The sequence below is a fragment of the Delphinapterus leucas genome, chromosome 1 (assembly GCF_059928025.1).
Source record: "Delphinapterus leucas isolate spDelLeu-1000000601 "Yukka" chromosome 1, BTC_Dleu_Yukka2, whole genome shotgun sequence".
Taxonomy (NCBI): Eukaryota; Metazoa; Chordata; class Mammalia; order Artiodactyla; family Monodontidae; genus Delphinapterus; species Delphinapterus leucas.
In genome coordinates, this window is record NC_143129.1 from 136,218,028 (window position 1) to 136,239,548 (window position 21,521).

At 34.8% G+C, this 21,521-nt stretch overlaps 2 protein-coding genes and 1 non-coding gene across 6 annotated transcripts in view; 2 read left to right on the top strand and 1 right to left on the bottom strand.

The window, feature by feature from the left end:
* The window catches only part of EFCAB7 (EF-hand calcium binding domain 7), a 51,936-nt gene extending 37,238 nt beyond the window's left edge, over positions 1–14,698 (bottom strand). Inside the window, exons 1-6 of one of the 3 annotated variants that reach the window (XM_089921527.1) lie at positions 13,530–14,698; positions 11,430–11,617; positions 3,529–3,740; positions 2,809–2,895; positions 2,024–2,219; positions 1,481–1,602 (exon numbers count right to left, since the gene is read on the bottom strand). In XM_089921527.1, coding sequence (XP_089777653.1) covers positions 1,481–1,602; positions 2,024–2,219; positions 2,809–2,895; positions 3,529–3,740; positions 11,430–11,616 — 804 coding nt within the window. In that variant the 5' untranslated portion in view covers position 11,617; positions 13,530–14,698. The remainder of the gene's footprint in view (positions 1–1,480; positions 1,603–2,023; positions 2,220–2,808; positions 2,896–3,528; positions 3,741–11,429; positions 11,618–13,529) is intronic. The other 2 variants (XM_089921520.1, XM_022581238.3) reach the window with 2 other exon arrangements.
* ITGB3BP (integrin subunit beta 3 binding protein) overlaps positions 13,935–21,521 on the top strand; it is a 97,093-nt gene continuing 89,506 nt past the window's right edge. For both annotated transcript variants that reach the window (XM_089921570.1, XM_022581245.2), the window contains exon 1: positions 13,935–14,041. In XM_089921570.1, coding sequence (XP_089777696.1) covers positions 14,037–14,041 — 5 coding nt within the window. In that variant the 5' untranslated portion in view covers positions 13,935–14,036. The remainder of the gene's footprint in view (positions 14,042–21,521) is intronic.
* On the top strand, positions 20,683–20,817 carry LOC115801852 (small nucleolar RNA SNORA16B/SNORA16A family). The gene has a single exon (XR_004022215.1). It is a non-coding gene; the product is annotated as a small nucleolar RNA SNORA16B/SNORA16A family (small nucleolar RNA).

The following is a 21,521-nucleotide window of genomic DNA, read 5'->3' on the forward strand; positions in this document are numbered from 1 at the left end:
AACTTACCAAAGGTCACACAGTTATTAAGTGATAAAGCTAAAAGTTAAACACAGGTCTGTCTATTCAAAGGTTTTAATCAGTACCTTAGAACAGTGCTTTGCACAAAGTAGTCATTCAATAAATATTTGTTGGTGTGGGAATTCCCTGGTGGTCCAGTGGTTAGGACTTCACGTTTTCACTGCTGAGGGCCCGAGTTCAATCCCTGGTCGGGGAACTAAGATCCCACAAGCCACACTGCTTGGTGGGGCCTAAATAAATATTTGTTGAATAAATGAAATGCTATACTAACTTGGTATATTGTTAATAATGAAATGAAAATTTTTATTTTTTTAATTCAGGGCCCATTACACTAAGCAAAATAGCTCGCATATGTTACCTTTTTAATGAATATTTGTTGAGCTGAACTAAATTAAAGGAACTGTATTGGTATGTACCCAATTAATAAGAGCATGAAACAGAGAAAAAGTTTTATTATGGCTTTAATATAACCCATATTAATATTCATTTATATTTTATAAAATTATATTTATTTACACTTTTGAATCAGGTAAGCAACAATTATTTAAGTTGATTTTATTACTTAGCATTTAATTTAGTTGCAAAATACAGAAAGTTTCCACTGGTGGAAAATAATATTGTTGGAACACTAAATATTGTGTGTGAACATGTTGGACATGCACACCAAATTGCTTAGGGTGTATAGATTCCTAAACAGTCTGAACAAAATTCCTTGGAGATAATGTTTTAAAATTTTAATATAGAACAAATGTCACTGTCTAGCAATTTAAAGATATAAGGCACTTCAGAGTTCAATATCAAATACAGAGTTGTTATTTGAAACAAAAATGTAGCTCTTGAGAAAAATCAGTTCAGTTTTCTAACAGCAGTTATAGTATGTGGTCATAACCATTTTTCCCCCTTTTACAGAGGTCCCTAGGTACACATTTTTAATGTATCCTAGCAGTTTCCAGTTAATGTTTTATATGTCTGTAGCTATTATTTTCTGTTGAAAGAAAACTAGTAAAGGTTGAGTCTAGAAAGGGAAAACAAAGGAAGAAGATCAATATTAACACTCTACAAATATTGACTTAGCAAAGTGACTTTGTTGTCTTTCTCTCAAAGGAACTGATATTGAATGAATGATTTATTTATAAGAAACACCTATGAGAAGTATTTGTTAAACAAAACCAAAAAATTGCTTGGCAAAGTACATAATTGCAAAATCTATTCATCAAGTTCAAAAATTGAAGAGTCATCATTTTTAAACTGAAGACCATTTAATAATATTCTTATCCATCATTTTCACTTTAAATTTATTAAAACTGGCTTATAGGTAAAAATGCTACAATCCACAAAAAACCTCAAAGAATTACTTTATAAACTTTACTTGTTCTCTGTAAACACCAAAAAGTTATTAATAAACTTAATGTCAAATTTGTTTTCAGAAAAAGTCATACCTATTCATTTAAAATACTATACCTTTATTGAGTTTGGCTCAGTTAACTTTGAGTTTTGGTTACTATTAGCGCCCATGGTAATTGTGAAAGAAACAGATGTTCTGAACTCTCTAGTTGTTGTCAGTAAAGAACTCCTCGTGTCTCCTGTAACAAGTAATAGTTATTCAGTCTCACATTATGAAAAGCTGTCAATAAGAAGTCTGTTTCTAAACACAGTATAGTATGAAAGGACTATGTATTAATTTCATTCTCTTTGTTCTTCCTATTGAAATAAACTCAAAAGCTTTATATTTATCAGACTTTAATGGCTCCTAATTTCTGATCTACTAATAAGATTCTTTATTTCAATCTGTCGTCTTTTAGCCTGAAATTTTAGTTTTAATAAAATATAATGAACAAAGCCAAGTCAAGTTCCATAATAAAATTTTACTTCAATAGATTTTTATAGCTAAGTGAGTCTAGAAACAGTAGCTAACAAAAGTTTGCTTTATCACTGATAAGCTAAGATGGAAAGAAAAATTTATCTGAATATGATCCTTAATTCTTGAACAAGAAAAGTAAATACCTTTATTTGAGAATGATTCCTGATCAGTTTTTCTTATGATTCTGGGTGAGGGTTTTGGTACTGGTGATGGGTCCCTTTCAGGGGACCCTTCCATGTGGCTTCCAAACTGTTGACGCCTCAGTTTACTGTCAACCTCCAATTTTTCTAGCGTAGTTTTGAGACATTGTTCATTGGTTGTCATATATAATTTACAAAACTACAGGAAACAAGTACTCCAGTGGGTAAAACATTCAATCATACATTTGGGAGGAGAAAGAAAATGCACATTAGTAGGCAAGGGATAGACTGATAGATGAAATATATTTCCTATTGAACTAGGTTACTCATTTTATTTTCTTGAATCAGATTGACCACCCTCAAGTGACCTAGTGAAATGCAGCCATGATTCAATAAGGAGACCATACCCTGAGTGAAAATAAAATGTTACACAAAGAAAGGTGATTTATTATTATTTTTTTACAAGACGTGCAGACTTGCGTTTGTTCTAAATAATTTTTATGATTCTTCCACTCCAGGAGAGGCATATTCAAAGAAGAGTGTGTGTGTGCGTGTGTGTGTGTGTGTGTGTGTGTGTGTGTGTGAGCACATGCATGTGTTTTAACTTGGTTACATTATTTTTCAGGTAGTCATTCAGATTACAATTGTGGGACTGGAGAGATTAAATTTCAAGTACAATTAGTACATAATATATAAATATATCATTGTCAATATTTAAAAGATATGTGCCTTTAAAAATATTTCTCCTATACAGTAATACTTCTCCTATACAGTATGAGCTTATGTACCTTGATGTAGTCAAATTTGCCATCAGCATTTACGTCAGCCAAATTTATTATGGCATTTACCTCTTCTCGAGTCATTTTCTCACCTCTCTGGAAAAAAAAGATTTATTTTAAAGCAACATGCCTATCACTGTGTTTTGCATGGGGAGAGTGGAAATTAATTTTAATCTTTTCTACAAGTAAATTTGAATATACGATTTCATTAAAAATCTCAGAATGAGTATTATGTCAAGCAAAAATGAACCTATTATATGAAATAAAATTTCACAATTTTCACAATTAAATTGTATAAAAGTGCGCTGAATTTCAGTTTACTAAATTTCAACAATATATATCATAGATTCAGTAATAACTACTATTAAATTCAGAGTAACAATACTTTCTCATGCTGTACCAAGAAACAGAATGGTTTCTGAATCTCATTTATACTTTAGTTCTCTTTTACTTATCACATATGAACCTATCACTGATTTACAAAGAGTTCTGGCAGGAAAGAATTGCAAAGGAGCACAAGAGGATTACAACACAGGCTCAATTTTATACTTTATAAAGTACTTTCATCCAGAAGTACTTCATCCTTAAGTACTTTACAAACAACGTATATGTGATTCATTTCACCTGCCAGTGAAATAGTTATTTCTGATGTGGACTTCGGTCGCCAAAGCTAGATTCCAAGTTGTTCTGCAAAACATGCATATTACAAAACTGTTTCACAGATCTTACCTTTGTTAGAAGTTTATAAAGATCAGTGTGTAAAATAGAGCCATCATCATTTACATCTAATTGCTTAAATGATTTTAGTAATTCTGCTTTTGAAGTAGGTTTTTCCTTTCTTAAAATTAAACAAAAATCATCAAAATTCAGTTTGGCAGTTTGAGGAGTCCAATACTTATTAATGGTCTTTTGGGATGGATTTCTTCCTGCATGCTGAAGAGCTGTCCAATAAAACAAGTATTATTTGTTACAGTAACATTTGGAATTGGTATTTAAGTGCATTTTTAAAAAATCATTATATACTACAATATTATACAAAAGTACACACATACCAATACATTACCTTTGATGTTGATAATCTAGTGCTAACAATGTATGCCTAACTTTCAAAAATGACAATATACATATATGTTACCAGCTAAAGATTCTCAAATATATTAAAATGCCAGAATTAAATAGATTTTTCCTATTCTGATAGTTGGTTCTCAACTTACATAGTTTAATTAACTGACAATATCTGAGTTACTTCATAAGAGTGCCTGGAGAAAAAAAAAAGCTCTAATAACAACCATTCACTTAATTGTTTTGAGGACATAGGAATAAAAAAAAGCATAAATTATTACTTTTTCTGGCTCAACAAATATCTTAATGAAATGAGTAAATCATTAGTTTGAGAATATCGCTGACAACAAGTCATGATATCTAAAATGTTCATCACTGCCAGCTATTAGTTTCAAGAACATGAATCATGTCCCAAATGTCAAATACATGCACAAAATGTATCCTACTTGCAGTTACAGCCTGCTAAAAATCAAGAATGTCAACAAACTTTGAGAGAACTCTATTATAGAGATGCAATGGTCAAATTACTTTTCATTTTTAACCAGAACATTTAAAAATAGCCCTATAACCAGTTATTCATAAAACATTCCTATTTTAAAAGCTGTGCCCTTATGAGAAGCAAAGAATTAAAATGTGAGAAAGGCTTTGTATATTTGCAGGTCATATCACACTAAAATATAATGGTTTTAAACAATTGTAGATATTTTGTACAGTTGCATAGGAGTAACTTGGTAATTTGCAAACAGACTAATCTCTTCATATTAAGGCTTTAATATCTTAACACTATCTAAAATGATCCAATAGTAAGTTTCCTAAGCACCACAGACAAAATTAACAGAATTTTAAAAGGTGTAACTGTCCTGAATTATACTACAAACTTCTATTATAAAACTTTATATTGGATATTTCCAACTATCTTAGGTGAGATTTCACAAGATCTATGCATTGTCAATCACCATTAAAAATTGATAATCTAGATATTCTACAATTTAATGTAATAAGGAATAATATATAAAAACCAATTTAACTAAAGAAATATCCTCAAGGAAACAGAAACCAGATCAAGGCAATAAAATGCAGACATTTGTGAGTCCATTATATTGAACATTCATTGTACACAAGAATAATATGAGGTGATTTTTTATTTTTAAAGATATAAGCTTCTTGGTTCCTAAGAACTTTTATAATCTAAATAGTAAGCCCACACCTTAAGTGTAAAGTTGCTACTTGTGGTCAAGATTTATGGTTAATAACATATTAGAAGTTAATGGACTAAGATAAATGTTCCCATCTTCCACATTATGCCAGTGCATTGTACCTAGATAACATAAACTTTGGCAAAGAAACAGAAACAAGATCATCAACTAGAGGTGACTCTCAGAGTTACCAAAAGTTACAGCTATAGCAATTGCCATCTTCCATTCACCTAGAAAGCCTTTGTGGAAATTTGTAACAGTGGAGATAACATGGTTTTTTAAATTTCCACACGTTTATTTTGGATATAGACAAAAGCCCTAATTACCATGTTGCCCAGGAATAAAAGATAAGTACTCTGCCTAGTGTATAAGTGGACAATTCCTTAATTCATCTACCAAGATAATCACAAAAAGGGCATATGTGTTTTAGGATTCCATCCCCAGTCAGCCTTCTCCCTTTAAAATCTGGGAATACAAGTAGGACCTAAATGAAGTTGTGATTTAAAGTCAAAAGTCCATGTGAAAAAAATGGTATTTTCTGTCCAGCTCTGGAAAAATAGATGTGTAACTCTTTCCCACAAGTGGCAGCTCAAATGCTTGTTGCTATCTTCAATAACAAAATATTTTTAAAATATTTTTTAAATTACTGTTGTCTAAAAGAACAACTTTCTCAGAATAAAATTATTTTTCCCAAAACATGGTATTAACTAAACATTCCCATATCTAAGAAATAGGTACAATACTAACCTAACTTTAATCTTTAGTTTTAGAATTAGTTGGAGCTCATTATTAAGTCCAGTAACAGTGAAAACACAATGTAATTGTAGATGTTTAAAGGTTTACACCAAAATACTGATCTTCTGCCAGGGTTTACTTTAAGTTTTGACATGAGTTTATAATACCTGTATTATCTGTAAGCTGGGAAAAAAAGGAACTCTAAAGTTCTCTTTGACTTTCCATTTCCAAATAAGCTAAAGTACTGCTTTATCCTATTTCAAAATGGAATGTCAAAGCACATGTATGTGCATAAGTGGCAGAAGGTTATAGACGAAAGGCATAAAAGTTTAAGAAAGAGACATCACTGGTTCACACAACCAGTTTTTTAAAATCTAGATTCTCTGAAATCAATCATTACAATTTTACAAAGAATATTCCACCATAAAATCAAAAGTTGAAGAGATGAACACTGCATTATTATCTTCCCAGATAATTCTATATGACTGATAACACCTTAGTAATACATAGTCATTGATTTAAACTAAATGCCATAGTAGCAGAAAGCATGTTAAACTTTCATACTTAGTAGATTCATGATCTCAATCAATATCCAAAAGAATAGAGAGAAAAAACTAAAATTATAGTTTATAATAAAATATAAATTTTAATCTTTTCAATTTTTATATTTCCCAAAATGGGTTTCTTCAAATAGATATCTTATTGCATACAAATTCAAGACACTGTTGCAAGAATATGTCAGATTTTTTATTTCAGGAACTGCTTCTAAAGTTGGCAAAAAAACTCAGTTTTTCTACTCATAAAGTTATTAGCCTTGATGAAACCGACATGAGTATAGTATTATCTGGTATTGTTGTTTCCCACTTTCTTAAGACTAAAGACCTCCAAGTCATTTGACACACCTAGTAAGGACCAAATTCACTGGTTTGGGGGATATTTGCACCAGAAGGTTTAAAATATAATGGAAAACACAACCATACAAAATCTATGGGATGCAGAAAAAGCAGTTATTAGAGTAAAGTTCATAGCGATACAGGCCTTCCTCAAAAAAAAAGAAAAATCTCAAATAAACAACCTAAACTACCACTTAAAAGAATTAGAAAAAGAACAAACAAAACCTAAAGTCAGCAGAAGGAAGGAAGGAAGAAAGATCAGACAGGAAATAAATAAAACAGAGCTTAAAAAAAAAACAATAGAAAAAGTCAATAAAAACAAAAGCTGGTTCTTTGAAAGGATAAACACGACTGACAAACCTCTGGCCAGGCTCACCAAGAAGAAGAGAGAACACAAATAAACAAAATAAGAAATGAAAAAGGAGACATAAGAACTGATGCCACAGAAAAACAAAAATACCACACGGGAATAGTATGAACAATCATATGCCAACAAATTTGACAACCTAGAAGAAATGGACAAGTTTCTAGAAACATACAGCCCACCAAAATTAAATCAAGAAGAAATAGATAATTTGAACAGATGGATCACTAGAACTGAAATAGAATCTGTAATTTAAAAACTCCCTACCAACAAAAGTCCAGGACCAGATGGTTTCACAGGCAAATTCTACCAAACATACAAAGAAGAACTTATACCAATCCTTCTCAAACTCTTGCAAAAAGTTGAAGAGGAGGGAACACTCCCAAGGTCATTCAATGAAGCCACCATCACCCTGATACCAAAACCAGACAAAGACACCACCAAAAAAGAAAATTGCAGGCCAATATCTTTGATGAATATAGATGCAAAAATTCTCAACAAAATATTAGCAAACCAAATCCAACAATGCATAAAAAAGATCATACACCACAACCAAGTGGGATTCATCCCAAGTTCACAAGGATGGCTCAACATACGCAAATCAATCAATTTTGTTTATGATACACCACATAAACAAAAGAAAACTCAAAAACCACATCATCATCTCAATAGATGCAAAAAAAGCACTTGACAAAATCCAACATCCATTCATGATAAAAACTCTTACCAACGTGGTTATAGAGGGAACATATCTCAAAATAGTAAAAGTTATATATGACAAACCCACAGCCAATATAATACTCAATGGTGAAAAATTAAAAGGCTTTCTGCTAAAATCTGGAACAAGACAAGGATGCCCACTCTCACCACTTCTCTCAACATAGTATTGGGAGTCCTAGCCACAGCAATCAGACAAGAAAAAGAAACAAAAGGTATCCAAGTTGGAAGGGAAGAGGTAAAATTGTCATTATACACAGATGATATGACACTATAGATAGAACACCCTAAAGACTCCACACAAAAACTACTAGAACTGATAAACAAATTCAGCAAGAGAGCAAGATACAATACAATACAGAAACTGGTTGCATTTCTTTACACCAACAATGAAATATCAGAAAGGGAATGTAAAAAACAATACCTTTTAAAATCACAACTCAAAAAATAAAATATTAGGAATAAACCTCATCAAGGAGGTGAAAGCTTTATATGTGATAAGTATAAAGCATTAATGAAGGAAATTGAAGATGATTCAAAGAAATGGAAGATATCCCATGCTCTCAGATTGCAAGAATTAATATTGTTAAAATGGCTATACTACCCAAAGCAATCTACAGATTTAATGTGATCCCTATCAAATTCCCATGACCTTTTCCACAGAACTAGAAAAAATAATCCTAAAATTCATATGGAACCATAAAAGACCCAGAATTGCCAAAGCAATGCTGAAGAAAAAAAACAAAGCAGGAGACATAGCCATACCAGACCTCAGACAGTATACAAAGCTACAGTAATCAAAACAGTGTGGTACTGGTACAGAAACAGACATATGGACCAATGGAACAGAATGGAGAGCCCAAAAATAAACCCACACGCCTTTGGTCAATGAATCTTTGGCAAAGGAGGCAAGAATACACAATAGGAAAAAGATGGTCTCTTCAGCAAGTGGTGTTGGGAAAGTTGGACAGCTGCATGTAAATCAATGAAGTTAACACACCCTCTCACCATACACAAAAATAAACTCAAAATGGCTTAAAGACTTAAACATAAGACATGACTCCATAAAACTCCTAGAAGAGAACACAGGCAAAACATTCTCTGACATAAATTGTACCAATGTTTTCTTAGGTCAGTCTCCCAAGGCAATAGAAATAAAAACAAAAATAAACAAATGGGACCTAATCAAATTTACAAGCTTTTGCACAGCAAAGGAAACCACAAACAAAATGAAAAGACAACTCACAGAATAGGAGAAAATATTTGCAAATGATGCAACTGACAAGGGCTTAATTTCCAAAATATACAAACAGCTCATACAACTCAACAACGAAAAAACAAACCACCCAGGCTTCCCTGGTGGCGCAGTGGTTAAGAGTCCGCCTGCCGATGCAGGGGACACAGGTTCATGACCCGGTCCAGGAAGATCCCACATGCCACTGATTGGCTGGGCCCGTGAGCCATGGCCGCTGAGCCTGCGCGTCCGGAGCCTGTGCTCCGCAACGGGAGAGGCCACAACAGTGAGAGGCCCGCGTACCGCAAAAAAACCAAAACAAAACAAACCACCCAATTGAGAAATGGGAAGAAGACCTAAAGAGACATTTCTACAAAGAAGAAATACAAATGGCCAATAGGCACATGAAAAGATGCTTCACATCACTAATTATTAGAGAACTTCAAATCAAAACTACAATGAGGTACCACCTCAGGCTGGTCAGAATGGCCATCATTAAACAAATAATAAATGTTGGAGAGGGTGTGGAGAAAAGGGAACCCTCCTACACTGTTGGTGGCAGTGTAAAGTTTGTGCAGCCACTGTGGAAAACAGTATGGAAGTTCCTCAGAGAACTAAAAATAGGGCTTCCGTGGTGGTGCAGTGGTTAAGAATCAACCTGCCAATGCAGGGCACACGGGTTCAAGCCCTGGTCCGGGAAGATCCCACATGCCACAGAGCAACTAAGCCCGTGCGCCTAACTACTGGGCCTGTGCTCTAGAGCCTGCAAACCACAACTACTGAGCCCACGTGCCACAACTACTGAAGCCTGCGCACCTAGAGCCCATACTCCGCAACAAGAGAAGCCACTGCAATGAGATGCACGCACAGTGCAACGAAGAGTAGCTCCCACTCACTGCAACCAGACAAAGCCTGTGTGCAGCAACAAAGACCCAACGCAGCTAAAAATAAATAAATAAAATAAATAAATTTATTTTAAAAAAAGAAAACTGGGCTTCGCTGGTGGCGCAGTGGTTGAGAGTCCGCCTGCCGATGCAGGGGACACGGGTTCGTGCCCCGGTCCGGGAAGATCCCACATGCCGCGGAGTGGCTGGGCCAGTGAGCCATGGCCGCTGAGCCTGTGCGTCTGGAGCCTGTGCTCTGCAACGGGAGAGGCCACAACAGTGAGAGGCCCACGTACAGCCAAAAAAAAGAAAACTAAAAGTAGAATTACCATGTGATCCAGTAATCCCACTTCTGGGCATATATCTAGACAAAAACTATAATTCAAAAATATACATGCACGCCTATGTTCATAGCAGCACTATTCACAGCAGCCAAGATATGAAACAACCTAAATGTCCATCGAAAGATGAATGGATAAAGAAGATGTGGTACATATAAACAATGGAATACTACTCAACCATAAAAAGAACAAAATAATGCCATTTGCAGCAACATGGATGCAACTAGAGATTATCATACTAAATGAGAAAGACAAATATCATATTATATCACTTATATATCATTATATGAATCTAAAATATGATACAAATGAACCTACTTATGAAACAGAAACAGAATCACAGACATAGAGAATAGACTGGTGCTTGCTAAGGGGGAGGAGGGTGGGAGAGGGTTGGATTGGGAGTTTGAGATTAGCAGTTGCAAACTGGTATATATAGAATAGATAGACAACAAGGTCCTACTGTATAGGGCAGGGAACTATATTCAATATCCTGTGATAAACCATAATGGAAAAGAATATGAAAAAGAATGTATATATATAACTGAGTCACTTAGCTGTACAGCAGTAATAAATACAACATTGTAATTCAACTCTACTTCAATAAAAAATAAAATAAAAAAATATAATGGAAAGAAGCAAAAAAAGATCAACTCTCTTGAGCCCTCACCCCTAAAGAACAGGACAAAACCCAGAATTCTTAATTTTCTTTTAAAGTTTCACTTATTTTCTAATACTACTCTTTTATAATCATTCAACCATATATATATATATATATATATATATATATATATATATATATATATATATATATTCCCTTTACATTTTCCCCAGTGTAGGTCAAATTCAGACTAGTAATTCAGTTGCCAGAAGTGTTTTAATTCTATCATTATAAATCTTAAAGTACCAACATAAGAATTTATGAATCTTAAAGTACCAAGATAAGAATTTTAAAAGTATTTTTAAGCAAGTAATTGATGGAAGCTTTAAAAATACTAATCTAGTCTATTTGAACACTGAAAGTTTCATTTTGAACCTCTTAGACTATGTAGCTATATAAAATGGCACAATAGCATAAGGTAGTTCCACTGCTCAAGCTTAACTAAGAAATTGGAATGATTCAACAATGTAATTCTAATTGCAGTCTTTCTCATCTATTAACTTTCAACAAATAAGGCAAGCTACTTAAGTTAAAAAAAATTACCTAAGCAAAGTTGATCTTTAGAAATAATGTTATCTAAGCTGCTTTTGAAAACAGTTAAGTAGGCAGCTCTACAATTCATATAAAATATCTCCTCTTCAGTTAGTGGAAATTTCTTTGATCGAGGACTCTCTGAAAGTGTTGATTTCTGACTGGAGAAAGCTGCATCACTTCCTGGACTGATGGCCATTCTATTAGAAAATAATTTTAAAATTTTATTTTAGTCAGTGTTAATCCTAAAATTCAAGTGTCACTTTACCTTTCAAACTGGGGCGAGGGGGAATCAAGACATCAAGGTTTTTATATGTGGAAAAAAGATGTACATTATAATATGCATACAGTTATATTATCATATGTTAAGCTAGAATAAGCCTTTGGCAGTTGCTTTCTAAATATATATATAAGAGAGCCAAAAGAACAAAGCCAAAACAAAGGTGTAACATAAATACAAAAGAAGAATCACAGGGCAAAGGAAAAGCATTCATCTATTCTCTCAAAATTAGAGGACAGTCAGTTGAGACTCTTCATAGGATTGTAATAAGGATTAAGTAAATTAACACATGTGAAGCATATAGAACAGTGCCTGGCACATAATAAGTGCTAAATAAACTGTAGATAGAGTGAATCGCCACCATAATGAGAATCTGACTATAATGTGATTGGCAGTTGGCATCCATCTCCACAGCAGCATCAACCAGGTCATTTCACTAACATCTCAGTAATTCAGCCCCACATTTTAAATGACTGAATTTTAAAAATCCAGTCATTTATAGCATTATCCTGAGGTTTTACTGTGTTCCATTACTACCAATAATAATGTTAATAATAATAATTTGGGGGTTTATATAGCACCTCTGCTCATAAGAGCTTAAAAAACTGTCATACATCTTGATTTATACCTACTACAGTGGTCAGATATTTTTTGCCCATTTTACAGATAAGGAAATTGAGAGACAGAGATGTCATCCAGCTAATAGTAAGTAGCAAAAGGCAGCAAATTTCGATAAGTTTCTTCGTTTTTTAATGTGAATGAAGGCTTCTTGTACAACAGTTACTATGAGGCCCTAAATTGTGCTGGAGGTCTAACAGCTTCCAACATTATTTTACCCAGCTCTGACTTCCAAAAATACATTCCAACCTAATAAATTGAATATTTCAAGTTTAACAATAAGACGACACAGGTAGGGTCCCCTTCAGGACTCATTGGATTCTTACTCAGGAGGCCTGAATCACTTGCACCTTCTTGAATTATATAGGTCTTTTACACTTGGGAAAGAAAGATAATAATCGCTTATCATGGATGAAGTACCCTATTTATAATACACAGACCGACTGCCTGACACTTTCATCTTACACCAGATTTAGAAGGACCCCTAAGGGATGTGGTGTCACAGTCTGGTTACTGCAAATTGGTATCGCTATAATTAAGCATCACAGTTTTAAACACATACGCATGCACACATCTCCTCACAAATGTGAAAGAAAACTGTTCCAATAAGGAAGGGAGAATGAACGTTCGTTTTGCAGCCAGCAATTTAAAAATGTAAATATTTTTTTAAGAGTGTCCTCAAATGCTCTTTCCAAATAAGGTGACTCCCTCACGTGGAAATCCCATGGCTGAAATGTTCCAGAATGCTATTTTTTCTCTCTCTGTAATGAGAGACTAAACTGAAGCTTAAATATATAATTAAATATATAATTGCGCCCCTCAGGCTTGGAAACCTCCTGCATCTAAAACTCCAGCCCAAGACCAAGACAAGGGCCTAGAGAGTACATTGCAGCGAACCGCTCCATAAATAAGCAGCCGCACAATAGCAAGAAAAATAAACTGTGTACAAGCACCTAAGGCTTCTAAAGGGCCAAGGGAAAACAGCCATCCAGTCACCGTCCCTACATAGTAAAATACCTTCACAGCTGATCTCCGGCAACATCTATTTCTTTGTATTCCTCTGGGAATAAAACTGCATTTATATTTACATTTTTAAGTACAGACATGGAGCAAGTGTACGTATGACAGAGAGATAAAAGATGCAGGTGGCGAAAGGGAAGCCGAACAGTGACGAACGGAGCGGGCGAAGAGACAGACAGCGAGCTGCTTGCTACCTAACTGCAGGTCACAAACGAGGAAGCGCAGCCAATTCTCCTCACGGATTCCACAACCCTCTCACAGCGGCCGGAAGGTCCTTGGCCTTCTTTTAATTACCATGGCAACTGCACCTCTCCGCTACCGGAAACAAGATACGGAGTACCTACCCAAATGGTCCGGCTAGAAACCTAGGGATAGTTACTCCAGAGCTAACGGAGATGGCTCTGCCTCTCATCTATCGGGGGCCTTCTGGTCAGAGTCGTGAGAGAGTGTCCTGCGTTGCCCTGGCAGGGACTGAGAGCTGTCCTAGGCGTAGACTCTCCTCCCCCCTTCCCGGCATACACTGGGATCCCTTGTAGCTGGGGGAGTGTTTCCGGCGGGCCGCGTGGAGTGTGGCACAGCGTCGAGTGACCGTTCGCCCGCGCTTTTCAGGCTTCAGTGTTTCTCTCCGAAGGTTCTCTGTTTTCGTAAGAGGTTGTTCAGTGGTTTTATCCAGCGGCAGGGGTGCGTCCCTGAATGTCGAAATGCCGTAAGTATCTCCTCCCCGGGTGTTGCTGTGTTTGGGCCCCTCTGTGAGCAAGAAGAATAGATATTATGTAGCCCGATAACCTTTTCTCTTTTCCTACTTTTTGTACTTTATCTTTTCCTCCGACAGTTCCTAGTGCTTGGTTCCCTCAACCTACGTCTGCTTCCCTTCCAGCCTTACTTATCTGGTAGTATTTCTCCACTTTAATTCTGATTCCACAAGGCTTCTGACAGATTTTATAGGCTGTGAGTTATATTTAGTGATGTATTGCTTGAAATAATTTCAAATATGGTTAACATACCGAGAATAGGACAGGGTAGACTGCATCACGCCGTATAATTTGATAAAGCCATTTAATGCCTAGATTAGTGTCGTGAGCTCATATAAACTTGTGGCAGAAGTTATGGACCGGGTCCCAAGAGACTTGAACTCCAGCTCTCAAATGAGGAAGCATAGCCAATTCTGTAAAGAGCTGTCCAACGTTGAGCGAATCGCTTAATTACCTCCGGGCTTCAGTTTTCTTGCTTATCACTGCCCAATAGAGACTTTTTTTTTTTTTTAAGCTCTGTAAAGAACTTTTTCTTTGGGGTGGGGGTGGGGATAATATATAACACATGAAATTCTCCGGCTGCCTCTTGTCCCCAGGCTGATTTAGGTACCCTCTCTTGCGTGCTTCTAGAGTAACTTATTTCTCCATTACATTCAGGTTTGAGCAAATGCAAAGTAACATAGGGTGGGAGGAGGGACATCTGTATCAAATAGGAATTGACATGAAAGTGGAAAGATTTGCAGAAATAATAACCTACATTTGTTGAATGTTTAATTATGATTTGGGTACTGTGTTTAGCAATTTCCGTACATTTTCTCATTGAATCCTAAAAAGGACCTTGGGAGGTAGGCGCTGCTGTTATCTCTACTTTCCAGATTAGGGAACTCAGCACCTAATAAGGTGTCCTACACATAGGTATCAATAAATACATGTTTCACTTATACCCTTAAAAGGTATGGATTATTAAAGAGGTTTTCCTTTACCCAAAATGAAGCTAAAAGACTTGCCTCACTACTCTTGCACTAGAAAAATAACCCAGTTAGCACTTATACAAAGCTGTGAGGAAAGTGTAACAAAGTCCCTGCCAAATAGGAATACAATGGAAACTCATGTGTGTTTGCTTAACAAGTAGTGATACTTTCTGAACTATGCTCCTGTTCTGCTGTAGATAGTAGGGAACCCCAAAAAAACTGTTAAATGGGGACCTTTTGGACAACTGTTTTCTTAACATATTAACAGACACATGTTATATTAGGAGTGTGTGCAGTAATTTTGGCAATAAATACATAACTTTAAAGTTGAGGTTGACATCTTAAATATATAGCAACTTCACTGAGTTTATTTTGGCAAAGTGATATAAGACCAAATTAATGGTTAAATAATGCAAAAGTATTTTAGTAGAGGATCTCCACAATTGTTAGTAAACTTTTATTTTTCAATGTGGTTAAACTGCAGGGTCACAAATGGTGGTGCAAAAAGTCATCTTGGCAAGTTACATGTGAAAGTCGTATGGTTTTTAAGTGATGTTGAGATGTTGACTTTTTGGTACTTGGTATTTTGGGTATTGGATTGTGTGATATATCTCTTTCCTAATTTCTTTAAACCTTGACAGGAAAAAAATATAATGAGTAACTGTGAAAATATACATGGCCTAAATTAATCTAAAATGAATAATAAACAACAAATGTCCAATACCAATAGAGTGGATGGATGAATCTTAAAAATATACTGGGTGAAAGAATCAATTTGTAGAAAACTACATATAGCTATTATCTTTATAAAGCTTAAGAACAAGCAAAAAAAACTTTAATTTGGGATTCTGTATGTATATGATAAGATTATTAAGGGAAGAAAAACAGGGAAATGATAAATACAAAATTTTGTTTAATTGTTGCCTTCTTGGGAAAGCAGACGTAATAGAGAAGGAGCATACAGGTGTACCCATCCATATTGGTAATGATCTAGTTCTTAAATTGTGTGGTGAGTTTATGGGTGTTTATTTTCTTATTATGCTTCATAACTTGATCATTATACATGTATTCTTTAGTATGCATCAAATACTACCCAAAATGTTTTTAAAGGATTTAGAGATTACTTATCTTGAATTAAATTCTCAGTAAGTATAGTTTTCTCTGCCTTCTCTTTGGTTCTATAAGGCAGATGCCATCTTGGAACTGGGAAAACAAATGAATTGGATAAATGCTCTTCCTGGTTTCATTAGGCTAATCATCAGCCCTTTCAAATTTGCTCCTCCTCTGTGTACATTGTAAAATTAGTGGCATCGTCATTTCTCTATCTAGGTTGAAACCTTAGTTAAAATTTTTTTTAATTTATTTTTTGCATTTGAAGACTTTGAAATGAGACAAACCAGGGTTTGAATCTTGGTTCTGCTACTTTACCAGCTGTGTGACCCTTAGATTGTTACTCAGTGAGTTCGTGGATTAGTATAGTTACTCATTAAATAGTAATTGAATTATAAAGTTGCTGCTTGTAAGAGATTTCATCTTTATAGACAAATTTCACACCATGTTTATATTTGCATAATACTAAAGTCAAACATACTTTTGTAATAGCTGTTTCTGTAAATAATCAAATCCCCTTCTAGTGCTTTTTCCCCCCTTATATTTTTGCCTTTATAAAGATTCCTAGTATCACTTGCTTAATCTTTCTAATTAGTGTGAATTATCATGCTAATTCAGCCAAGGACATTCCATCTATTCCTGTAAGAGTTAATTTTATTCTGTTCCAAGCTATAGACTGAGTTAAGGTTATAAAGTTGGAATAGGTTTAGTGTTGGAGGAAACGGTTAACAGTATTCCTGTGGGGTCCATTCTGATGATGTATTCATAAAAATCTGGGAGTTTTCTGAGAGAACTTTAAAATACGTTTTATTTTCCTTGATAAAGGAAAATGAATATAAGAATATTCTGGGTCTGATAAGCTATTTTATTGCACCTATTTGGGTTTGTAGTCATGCTGATGATAGCGCCAAGTACAATGATTTTTATTGTTGTGGGGGGTGAAGTGATGTGTCAGGTTAAGTAAAAGTTAACCATTTAATAAACACCCTTTGAATCATAGTAGATATTCAAAGTTCTATTAATTCATTTACTTTAAAAGTATAAGTACATTTTAAAAGAAGATTGAAGTTGTTAGTACTTGCTATAAGTATGAAAAACACGAATTTTAAATACAATTCTTTCCTGCTTGTAAAAGTCAGCCAAAAAAGTAAGGACAGAAATGAGGAAGCTATAATACAGCCTTGTAATAGTGACATGAAGGACTCCCCGCATATGGCAGACAAGAATCTCTCAGACTCTATCAGTCAAAAGCAACTTGAGCCTGCATAAATCATATTTTTTATTGCATCCTTGGACTTGGAGGAAGTTAAATCTCAAGAGGTGAAACAAAAATAGCCAAAACCAGATCCGTAATCAGTAAGCACAGATGAAAGGCAGATTACCCTGAATATAAATACTGATATCCATGTTGTGCTTGATAGACTAAGCCTTGGGCTATAGGCAAGGTAAGGAAGTTAAACTTGAGACTACATTTAAGCTGGGAAGGGAGCTGAAATGATCTCTAGTTGGTATGGATCCCTTGGCTAGTAGTGAAATTAAATGTACATCTTTGGAGGAAGCATCCTCAGTTTAGGCCCCTACTTTTTCACAGGTTAAGATCAACCAAATATCCAAAATCTAGGTGAACAAGCATAAAAGGAAACAAACTACCATGAGTGAAAGTTAAAACACATAGTAATCAATGGATTTAGATCCCAAAGACTTTACAAAATGGAATTATCTGAGATACAATATGAAATAATTGAACAGAATACTTAAATAAAAAGTTGAATCACAAAAATTAGCAAGTAATGAGACTACCCAAAATGACTAGGCAAATTTTAAACTAGGATGATTAAAATGTTTAGAAACAAAAAATATATAATTGTTGAAATAAAAGCTCAGTAGATGGACTTACATGTTACAGTAGATTGTGTTGAACTGAACCTTCCATAGATAACAGTTTTAAACTCTGGGCAAAATATTAAAAGTAACTTCTTGAAGGCACTGGAAAGCAACCATACTAGGCAGAAATTGGAGGGGAGTTGACCCTTGAAAGAAGGGAACTACAATGTGCAAAGTTTGCATTTATATTGTTTTATCCAAGGGCAGTCCATATGATGTAGTACAGCTAGAACTCAACGAGAAAGCCCCAGTTTTACTTGTTTGAAGAGCTGGGTTAAGAGCTTGGGATTACCAGAATTGCTGGCAAGTAAAGGGAAAATCCTAAAAAGAGGGTAGCCCCAAAATCTGGTTATAAACTGCCAGAATCCTTGATGGATCCCTTAACTGCACATGGATTAGGGATTCTCCATGAAGCCTGGCAAGAAGCAACAGCTGGGATGCTGAAAGAATTGAACAGTGATTTCAGCTGCTGTCCATCACTGGGGAGACAGATTTTAGAGTCTGAGTTTATTCAAGTTAAATGCCTGCTAGAACAAAACAACACTGTTAAGAGTAAGAAAGCAGAATTCAGAGTCTCGATGTCATATCATCTACAGTGTACAAGATGCAATAAAATAATACCAGACAAGCAAAGAAACAAAATTTGGACTCGTTGAGAGAGAGTCAATTGAAATTGACCCCAAGATGACCTAGATTTTAGAATTAGCAGACAAAGACTTTAAAGCACCCACTATAAATATGTTCAAGAACTTAAAGGGAAAAAGATGGTCATAATGAAAGGGCACATGGGGAATCTCAGAAGAGAAAAAGACGCAACGGAAATTCTGTATTTGAAAAGTACAACACGTAGAATGAAAATATTTACTGTGTGGGCTTTATAGCACAAGAAAAGAACTTGAAGATAGAATAATAGAAATGATCTAATTGAAAAAATAAAATACAGAGCCTTAGTGACTTTTGGGACAATATCAAGTGGTCTAATATATGTAAGTGAGTCCTAGAAATAGAAGAGAATGGGAATGAAAAAATATATGTATTTTAAGAAATAATGGCTCATAAATTTCTCACTTTTGCTGAAAAAACATAAAGTACAGATCCAAGGAGCTCAGCAAACTCCAGTCGAGATAAAAAATATGTGTTTTGTCTATGCACATGTACATATACATGCCATAGTCAAACTGATAAAAATTAAAAATGAAGTGAAAATCTTCAAAGCAGCCAGAGAAAATTGATGCTTTACCCGTAGGGGAAACTATTCAAATGAAAGCTGACTTCTCATCAGAAACCATGGAGGTCAGAAGACAGTAGAATGACATTTTAAGGTGCTAAAAGGAAAAAAACCTTAACCCAGATTTCTATATGTAGACACTTATCCTTCAAAATGAAGGTAAAATAAAGATATTATCAGATAAAAACAATATTTGTTACCAGCAGACCTGCATAGAAGAAATGCTAAAAAAAAAATTCTTTGAGCTGAAGGGAAATGATATCAAGTACAAATTTACATCTATTTGAAGAATACTGGGAATGGTAGATATGTGATAAGATATAAAAGACTATAGTTGTCCATCAGTATCTGTGGAGGATTGGTTCCAGGAGGCCCCACTTATACTAAAATCACACAGATTTTATGCTCAAGTCCCTTATATAAAATGGTATAGTACAATGAAAACAGTTGGTCCTCCGTATCCGAGGGTTTTCTCTCCACAGAGTCAACCAACCATGGATGGAAATCTTGATCCACAGATGTGAAACCCATGAATATGGAGGGTTGACTGTATATTTATCGAAAAAAAATCTGTGTATAAGTAGACCAGCACAGCTCAAACGCATGTTGTTCAAGGGTCAACTGTGTATATTTTTTGCTTGTAACTTCTTGAATAGATGTGCGTGTTTAAAGCAAAACTTATAACACTTATTGTGGGTTTTATAACATGTATATGTATAACAGTATAGCACAAAGGACAGAGGAAATGGACAGTAACATTGTAAGATTCTTATATTTATGTAAAGTAGTATTGTATTAACTCTAAATGAACTGTGATGGGTTAAAAAGGCATATTGTAATGCCCCAGGGTAACTAATAAAAAATACAAAGAAAAATAATACATAATCCCCAAAATACATAAAAAACAACAGAAGAATTGAAGTGCTATACTAAAAAATGTTTAATCAAAAGAAAGCAGGAAAGGAAGATCAGAGGACTAAAAAACAAGTGAGACAGATAGAAAACAAGTAGCAAAATGTAGACCCAACTGTATAATGATTACATTATGTTTAAGTGCAATAAAGACACCAACGAAAAGGTACAGAATATCAGACTGGATTTAAATATATATAGATTGACGTATATATATGTTTATATGTATATATGTATATGTCCCAACTCATTTAATCCTCATAACACTGATACCATCCTAACTGGATACCAAAATACAATAAAAGAATTATAAGAACATTGATGACCAATGTATTTCATGAACATAGAATCAAAAATCCTCAGCAGAAGATTAGCAAATCTAATTCAGCAGTTGTAAAAGAGACAATACATCATGTCCAAGTAGGATTTATCCCAAGAATGCAGTTTTTTCAATATTTGAAAATCAATTATTGTTTTTAAAAGAATAAAAGATGGTCCTAATCGAAGTTGCAGCTGCTTCTACATAACTGCTCTGGTCAAAAAGGATTCCAAAGTGACAGTTTTCCTTGATGATCACTGTTCTGTTTGCTGTAACTGATCTACGGCATTTCAGGAAAAGACAGTTCCCATTGTACCTGTCATTTCTCAGCTGTGCCAGCTGAAGATTGAGCTTTCTGGTGAGTGAGGACTCTGGGATCATGACAGTAATGGAACACAACAGCCTCAGGACCTGGTTGCTCCAAAGTTTTCCTGGCAGTGTCTAAACTGAAGAATCTTGAAGATACCAGCTTGTTGCTGGAGCCATGCTTTAGAATAAGATTTGTCTTAAACTGTGATTGTGGCTCTACAGAGTTGGGAAAGAATCACTATGGGAAGAGGCAAGCTAGGAGAGTACAGGCTCTGTTAGATGGAAACATTGACCTTTGTTGGGGTTTTTTTTGCTAATATTGGTACTTGACATATAAATGACCAATAAAAGACTCCTGGTTGGGTGGATTGATAGATAGATAGGTGGATAGATAGGTACATACTAAAGAAGATCATATTAATAGTTCTACGAAGAACACACCCATTTATGATAAAATAAAAACTTAGCAAACTAGGATAGAAGGGAACTCCTTCCTATGAAAAACCTACAAATATCATACTCAGTATTGAACACTTTTTCTAAGATTAGGAACAAGGCAAGAATGCGCCCACTCACAACTTCAATTCAACAAAGCACTAAAAAAAAAAGGAAATGCATAAATGTTGGAAAGGAGAAAGTAAAATTGATGATCTGCTGATATGATCATGAACATAGAAAATCCTAAGGAAGCTGCAAAACAG